Source organism: Cryptotermes secundus, unplaced genomic scaffold, assembly GCF_002891405.2.
Source record: "Cryptotermes secundus unplaced genomic scaffold, Csec_1.0 scaffold267, whole genome shotgun sequence".
Classification (NCBI taxonomy): Eukaryota; Metazoa; Arthropoda; class Insecta; order Blattodea; family Kalotermitidae; genus Cryptotermes; species Cryptotermes secundus.
In genome coordinates this window covers 706,232-715,150 of record NW_019733322.1, presented here as the reverse complement: position 1 = coordinate 715,150, position 8,919 = coordinate 706,232, and the positions used below count along the sequence as shown (strand labels likewise).

The following is an 8,919-nucleotide window of genomic DNA, read 5'->3' as shown; positions in this document are numbered from 1 at the left end:
AGAGACTGGCTACGAGCTGAACAACGGAGTTCGAACCCGGTAGGGTCAAGAATTTTTTCTCTTCTCCAAATCGTCCAAACCAGCACTGGGGTCCACTCAGCCTCCTATCCCATGGGTACCGGGGATAAAGCGGCAGGTGCGTGAAGCTGACCACTCATCTCCAGCTAGTACCGAGATCAAGAAAATGGAGATCTATATATCCACTCCTCCATACGCCTTCATGGCATAGTGTTTAATTCGTTGAGCACAGGGACAGCTTTAGCTTTACATCTGCACTCATTCCAAATAAGAGTAATTGTCCTCTCTTCCTCAGAACGCCTAGTAGCATCAGTTTCATGAGTGATGAGTAGGCAGGAGAACAGAAGGGGATAGTGGGGACAGAGTTGAAGGTTCTAGCCCGGCATCCGCCTCTAGAGACTGAATAAAATGCGAGAAAATGCATTCAATAGAGTTTCATATCTGGGCGAGGATCCAGCTGTGGACTTTTATGAGCGCTACCGCTGTGCTAAACTGTTCGTCCTTTCTTCGCTTCTCCAGTTATGGCCTTTTGGCCACGCAAACACAAGTCCGAATATAACGATGAGAACTGGATTAATTCTGGCGTCCATCCCCAAAATTCAAAACATATTTGGTGTGCTTTGAAGAAAAATTGGACAGGATCTAATCTGTTTAAGTTTATGTACGTCGAAGTTTTATATGGAAAGGTCACAAAACTGATATGAAACGCAAGAACCTATATTATTTTGGTAACAATATTTATTGAAACTAAAATATAAGTCCATATAAAAATACTGACGAACAAACACAGGAATGGTCTGAACCAGTTATCTTCACTGACTTTGGTAACTAATCTATAAGTGTAACACTCATGGAATCATTAATGATAAATTCTGCAATACCAGAGAGTGCAACAGATTTCATACTCTTACTTATTAATGAACATTGCTCTTAAACATTCATACGCACAACCCTAAGCTCTTTTGCTTAGTGCAGCTAGCTGACGTCCGTCGCGTTCCAGTAGCATGGACAAGCTTCGGAAAAGGCAATTTTCCACAGGTTTCCCCTATTTCAGTGCAATGTAAAAATATGTATATCTTATACTAGGTCTATTAGACGTAGCTTTCTATAAGTTATTAACAAACACAAAGTTTCTGTAGTCAACCGACATTCATGGTTATCCTTCAGGATGCTCAGAAAGAATAACTTTCCTTAAGCTCTACGTCATGTATACGGCTAGATCTATGATATTGGTTGCCAAGAGGGTGTCCCAGAGTCATACATCAGTCTCACAACGGCAGCCACAAAATGCGTTAACACCAAGACGTGATATCAAATTTGGGTAGCTGGAGAAAGTTTTCAAAATGAACAAAAGATAGCTCTATTCGTTGAAACAAATACTGACCTCTCAATTTTTATGAGAAGTAAATCAATTACATTTTTCGGTTTTCCAAGTTCTTACAATCGAACCGAGGCCCTAGAATTGTTTAAGAGCGAGCTTGGAGATATTTACACGGTGGTATAAATGCGTGTGCTCAGCTGTAATATGTTTCTTATTATTATAACTATGCTTAATTAATTTTTCTCTCCTAAGATTCAACATTTCTCCTAAGATACTTCTTATGGAGGAATTACATTTGGTGTAAACAAGCTTCAGACGTGATGTTACTGCGCTTCCTCTAAATGTGACCTTGAATCGTGTTTATGGAAATAAAGAAGTCAATAGCAGTTCCAGAATAGCATTATGCCCTGAATATCCTTTTCCAAGTCCATGCTAATGTAACACTTTGTTTCGCTTGGAAATTAATTTAAGTGGATAGTAATAGGTAAGTTTTTGTTCTTCAATAAATACAATTAGTACAATATAATATTATATGCACATACATTAACCCATATAGTGTCCATCACGATTAGGTTGCCGGTGCATAGTCATCATAAATTTTGCCAGCGTTTATAACATCGATCTGCAATAACCAACATGTAAGCTACTTTAGACGGTTCAATGCAACGGTCCTCAGGGAGCAGAAGCAAAGGCTACGTTTCAGTTGACAGGAAATATAAATGGGCTAAGCGGTTGCCTTCTCCGAAGAATGGCACAGAAGGGGTTAATATACGTGTCTAATACTGCTCAGTCTGACTAGACACTGGTCCTAGTTATCAAGTCCAGTTCTCTAAGCATCAAAGGATGCACCATAAGTTTCAAACTTCAGTCTCTTTGAAGTGCAGTCTTCTGGGATGTGGCGCGTGTAGATCTTATGTGAACCGACGTTTCGTAGGAATTTATCGCCTCCATCTTTAGGGTAGAAAAATCCGCAAGCGAGGAACCAGCGTGAGCAGGTGGCTGCAGAGTCTAGAGCCACGTAAGATCTACACGGCGCTATTTCCCAGAAGACGTCGTTCTTCCGCAATCACCGCCGTGGAAACCTCAAATCTTACATTCAGTCTCTTTATTTGGTGTTTCAGCGCTAAGGCTAATTTCCATTTAATCGTTTTCAAAATCTTTCGCATATTTCCACCTGTGACACTGACACTTTGTGAACACTTCTTCATGAAATATTTTAATAAATAGCGACATGCGAAAATAGGAATATGAAATCAAATGAGGAATGATAACTTCTCACTGTGAATGAATTTATCCTGATAATCGCAATAAGTGTGTCTCTACTGACATTTTCCCTCCAGTATTTATATGACGAATAAACACACAAATAAATTATTAGAAGAGTGCTGAATGAAATAGCTGTTTTCTGTTCGAGACCCTGACCCCAGAATTGGAATTCCGATGTCGGGAACATAGTTGCCAGAACACAAGACGCGTGTAGACCTGGAGGCTAGTCCATATCCCTCCAGCGAAATGAGTCCGGAACACACGTCGGGCAGTTATTGCTCAGTGAGGGAATCCGCCGGAATCTGTACAAGGAAGAACAAATGTTAACTCTTTCCACGCTACGAACAAGATATATTATTATGAAATTCTCGGATCTGACGATACAGCGCTCGTACTTCGCGTAAACGATCTTAAGAGTTCCATAGCAGGTACCCTTCACGGCGATCAGCGCCACAGATACATCGCTACAGCCAGACAGAAGATTTTTTTGTTTGTTTTGTTAAATATACGTCGTATCAAAGAATGTTTCAAATGCAAGTTATGTATCTTAATATCAAACATTTAAGTCAGGTTTGCACGATAAGTCTCTAAACAAATTTTGTACGCTGTAACTTGGGCTTCGTGATAACGAGTGTTTGTACCTAACTTTGTTCGACACCCATCACTGTTCACCCCAATACCAGATCTATAATCAAGCATGTAAAAATTCTTTTCCCGTAGAGTAGAGCGGCTGGAGTGTGAAGCTGATTGTTAACCCCAGTCTGCTGCTAAAATTAAGAATACATGGAGCTTTACCTGCATTACTGCAGGATTCTTGTGCTGATAGACAACTGTACCTTTAAATTAAAAGAGGAACGTATTCTGTGGCCAGTGTGCGGAGAAAGCTCCTGAGTGTAATTGTAAGAAGGAAGAGAAATTGATCCTCACCTGAAGGTAAATTACAATTTTGTATTCAGAACTCTGAGCATTTACAGCTAACATTGCGAATGCCCAATTGAAACTCTAAAATAAGCACAGATCATGGGAAATAATTATAAGTAGAACCCAAACTCGGAAGGGGCACTGTGCTGCAAGCCGGAAGGTCGCGGGTTAAAGTTCCGATGAGGTCATTGGATTTTTTTTTTTCAATTGAGCTAATCCTTCCGGATGCACTATGGCCCTGGGGTTCACTCAGCCTCTAACAGAAATGAATACCAAGAATTAATTAAATAAATTTCCTGGGGAGTAAAGCGCGGCCGGCGCGTAAGGCTGACAACTTTACCGCCATCTTTGAGCCGATTGTCTAGATAATGTGGGAGCCTCAACGTCTCACAGCCCTATGGGCCTTCACGGCCTGTTACAGGGATATACTTACTTTTCTTTTTTTTTACTCTACCAAAACTCTGACTGTAGCCTTATTAATGGAAAGTTTTAATTAAACTTACGCGGGTAAAGAAGATATTTTGTTTCCATTTTCATAGTTTCTAACAGGACTGAAGCTGCCGCCATTTTGACGGGGTTCGAAGTTCCCTTCCTCCTTCAGCAGATTTTCCAGTTGAACTGCCTCATCCTGCAAAGTAAGACTTCGCTTATGGGGTTCCTGTGGAGCATCTAAGATACCGCTGAGACTCCTTGACATGTCCTCGGGACCTGACGCTCTTCGTAGGCGTGATAGGAGGGCTGCAGATGCTTCAGGAGCTTCAAGCTCTGCACTGTGTCTTGGGGCACCTAAAACAATATTCATTATTAAAATACTCATATACATAGGCCTCTATGAATTGTCTATGCGAACCTAGAACTGTAATTTGCGTGGTTAAAATATATTTTTACAAACACAACCTCATCCCAAACTCTAAATAATTGTCTGGGATTTAATGTATGTGGCACAGTACACAAATTCTCATCATAGAGAATTTTTTATATCACATACACCTGAGAGAGTTCAAGTACGTCTTAGTACATGTATACACGAGTATGTGTTACTTCTTAATGTAAATGGGCTACTCCTCACCTGGATTGGTTATACATCGTCGAATGCGGAACAAAATTTTAAATGAAAAATTCCGAAGAATAAGCTACGTCTGGAAGTAGTTCAAATTATTTTAAGGTTATTTGCTTCACAGTTATCAGTTTCCTGACCGAGATTAGGAAATATGATTCCCAAACTAGTAGTAGCAATAATAATAAAATTAATGAACGCCAATCACTCAACCGTGACATCCGGCTGAATATGTATTCTCTTTGTGGGATGTATATAAATCTAAGGTAAAATATATATGTTGTCCCTGTGCTTAACAAATTAAACACTACGACATGAAGGCGTATGGGGGAATGTATATATAGTTCTAAAGTTAACTCTTCTTTAAGCACATTCACACACATGTTCAAGGTGCTTAGACTCCGCGATAAGCCCACCAGAGACCGATATTACAACGCTTTAATAGTACGCATTTTGCGTCGATATATTACGTTATCAAGACACTTTTATGTGAATAAGATCTAAAAGTTTGTGATGATGGTAAATTGTTACAATTAATATGTTGCTGGACATTATCCATCATCTTGTCTGTTCTAAAAAAAAAAGTCTAGTTTTTATTAAAAAACACAACGTTTCGGGAACTGGAATCTGTCCCCGTCTTCAGGCAAAACCTACTCAGTTGGGTCCAATAGACAGAGCTAGCCCCTATCCCCTATCTCTCTGGAAGAATAAAAGTCAAGCTTCCACAAATATATTCCAGCCACAATTATTTTTATACAGCGTTATCTTACTGACGAGGTTATGTGGCACAGAAAAGCTGTCGAACGCTTTCAGTACACTTTGTGGAAGGAACAACAGGTTTGTTACGCTAAAACTGTATTGGCTAACGTTTTGCATAAATAATTCATTATACTTCTTTGACGTTTGGTTCTATAAACCGGTTCTGAGGCTGTAAAACTTGTAATAAATTCACGAAGGGAATGCAAGGTTATGAGGCAATCGCACAAACACATCTGAGCTTAAAATGGTTATAAAAAGCGTAATTCATTTCAGAAGCCGGTTATAACGCAGCTGTTAGTCAGCTGGTGAATATTACAACTACTTCGTGAATTCCTGAGTCATACTAAGACCGGTTTTTCAAGAAGAAACCGAATTATATATAAAACATATACGTACCAGACGCCGCTGCCAGACAAGCGACGCATACGGCAATGCTGAGCCACGATGAAGTTACGCCGGCCATAGCAAACGTTTCTGTTACTGCACACGTCTACTCCAGACGCTTATATCTGCCTCGAGAGGAGATGCTGGTCTCGAGTCTTCGTAGTGGGAGGGGCTTTACGTCACTGCTCTTGAATGGATTTCTGCTCTGCACGTTATCTTGACGCTCTTACATCACACGGATCATAGAATCGTGAATGGCGTTGCCTGGAAATAAGTTAAGACGTAAAATGAACCAATAGCAGTCAAAGGACTTGGCCCTTCAAATACTTAAAGCAGCACGTCATACTCAGGTGTGTGGTTTTTCCGCTGTGACTTCGAATCAAGCAAGGTATTGTACTGTGCTACTACGAAGTGTCACAGTAAAGAAAATACGTAAGGGTTTTTATCCCTTTTCAGCAGTAGAAGTGAGGGAATCACCTTTCAATTTTGCAATGAGAAAGTTAGTGTGGTGGTAACCCTGATTCGAATCTCGGCCGGGTCAATGGCCAACCCGACTGATATATTTTCTGATTTTCGTTATTCTCTGACTTTTGGGGGGAGAATGGCCTTGTCTCAGTTCAGGCGGTCAGTCGCCGGATTCCCACCGCGGCAGCCCGGGTTCGAGCTCAGGTCAGGTCAGGTCATGTTGGATTTGTGGTGCAAAAAATGGCATTGGGGAAGGTTTTCTTCAAGCACCTCGGTTTCCCCTGCCAATTCTCATTCCACCGACTGCTGCACACTCATCATCTATCATCCGGCCAGTTAGTGGCCCGCCGTACCAAGTGGACTCAGTCTCACCGCAACCTAAGAAACTAAAAAGAAGATAATGGAGGGATAATTCCTCCAAGCAGGCCACGACCTCTTCCTCCCAAACCTCGCCTACCTACCTCTCAGAAATATAACACCATCGCCTGAGGAATCTTCTTGCATAGGTGAAGAAGTCTGTATCCCTGAATGGAATTCTCAGTGTACGGAGGCCCCAGTTTGTTACGAGTATGAAACTAATGTTGCCAAATCCCATTGAATCCGCAGTTACTAAAACTCGGAGGTCTAATATTACGTTCTGCAGTGGAATCCATCTCTTCAGCACCACACTGTGAGACGTGGCCACTTGAATTCACTCAGACCCGGTTCAATCTAAATTAACATCCGTCACTCTGGGAGCAGAACTATAAAACTGACCACCACCAACTCAGAAGTCCACTTTTTGACACAATCATGACTCACTTCCATGATCTCTGATACTCAGAACTATAGCCTATGTCAATGTTATCCTTTAATGCCTATACACGCGGTAGCGCTGTTGGTTGAGGCACTATGCTACAAGCCGGAAGGTCGCTGGATCGAGACCCGATTAGGCAGATTATTTTCAACTGACCTAATCCTTCCAGCGGCACTACAGCCCTGTGGTCGATTCATCCTCTAACAGAAATGAGTACCTGGAAACTTCCTGGGGGGGGGGAGNGGCCGGCGCGTAAGGCTCACAACCTCAATGCCATCTGCGAGACAATCGTCTAGCTAATGTGGGACCCTCGAAGTCGCACAACTTTAAGGGCTTTCGCGGCCTGCTGCAGGGATAGCTTTTTTTTTTTTGCCTTTACCTCAATGCCTTTTTTGGCTTACCAAGCAGAGAGTTTTTCTAACATTTGAGAAAGGTTTCGGAGTTAGATGAATCTCATCCACGTCACATTACATGAATCACAGTGTTCGAAAAGTTAGTGTTACACAGCATTGTGTCTTCGAGACTACTTGCTAATCTTATTCACTAGAATTTCCCAATCCATGTTTTGTAATGTTGTTGAAAATTAATTTATTCTGAGCCACGGAGAACAGAGTGCTGACAAACTGGTAGCTTCTCGGTTGGCCAAAAAGTATTTTAGGTTTGGTGTACTGCCATGTTCACAAGCTACTGCCGCTCTAAACTTCTCTATGAATTAATTTACCCATTATTATAAAGATTGCTCACGTGTAATGAACATAAGCACCACCTTCAGGAACGAGTATAATTCACGTTGGTATACATACATAATTACTTACTTACTCATAGAGTTGAGCCCTTCTGGAGGAGCCGCCAATTCTGCAGCTACTCAAGAATTTCCCAGCATTTTATGGAACCCGAAGGTTCATTACCGTGTTCACAAGAGCCCTCCACTGATCCCTATCCTGAGCCAGACCTATACATACATACATACGCTTTTTAAATATCAGTCATTTGGCCTACCTTAGAGTTGTGTTTGAATTAAATTTGTAGTAACCATATTTACAGTAAGGAGAAAGCAGTCTTCTGGGATGTGACGCTGTGCAAATATTGTGTTAATCGACGTTTCGGAGGAACGTATCGCCTCAATTCTCAGGGTAGAAGATAAAATAAGAAACTCCGCAAGCGAGGAAAAAGCTCGCAGATTTTCTACTTCTTTCTTCTACCTTGGAGATGGAGGCGATACGTTCCTACGAAACGTCGGTTAACACAATATCTACACGGCGCCACATCCCAGAAGACTGCTTTCTTCATAGTCACCGCCGTGAAAACCTCAAAATATTAATAATACTTAAAGTATGCTTATATATTAACTGGTCCTGCAGTAACTTCTGTTTCCTCTGCAGCTTCTTTCTTTCGTCAGTGTATTCATCGCCTTCCTCGGTGGGCCTGCATTAGCATAGGAGAGAGAGAGGGAAGACAGAATCAGATATGAAAGTAAGAGAGAGCTCGAGAACTGCTGGAAGAAACGGATATTTAGGAAGAAGAGAGAGGGGGGAAGGTAATTAACACCCAAAATCCGTTCCGTTCCGCCATATTGGAAGATTACTGTGATGCACACCTTCGACTAAGCTGAGTTAACCTGGTTAGCACCTAGTTTACATAGTGACACATTCTTACATGACCTGTTCTGACTAAGAGTGACTCGACAGTATGCTGTGGTGATTGTTTTATCAGTTTTATGGCTCAGCTGGAATCCGAAATTTCCCGCGCAGCATTTACAAGTGCTTCGTAATGCTGAATCAGGTGATGTCACACGAAAGCAGGGGACAAAAATACAGTTCAAAAAACAATAAAATTTCGTGGATGCGAGCTTCTCGCAGAGGTGGTTATGAAGAGTTCTATCTCCTGGCATATGAAGTCGTGTAAGTCCGTTGAAAGTTAACTGACTTTCCA

General features: G+C 41.5%; 1 protein-coding gene across 1 annotated transcript; it reads right to left on the bottom strand.

The window, feature by feature from the left end:
• Positions 1–2,427: 2,427 nt before the first annotated feature.
• LOC111867943 lies at positions 2,428–5,843 on the bottom strand. The gene is made up of 3 exons (XM_023858184.2): positions 5,739–5,843; positions 4,030–4,312; positions 2,428–2,907 (listed from the first exon to the last, which is right to left on the bottom strand). Exons 1-3 carry the CDS (start codon positions 5,803–5,805, stop codon positions 2,829–2,831), a joined length of 429 nt encoding a protein of 142 aa, XP_023713952.1. The 5' UTR covers positions 5,806–5,843; the 3' UTR covers positions 2,428–2,828.
• Positions 5,844–8,919: the final 3,076 nt, after the last annotated feature.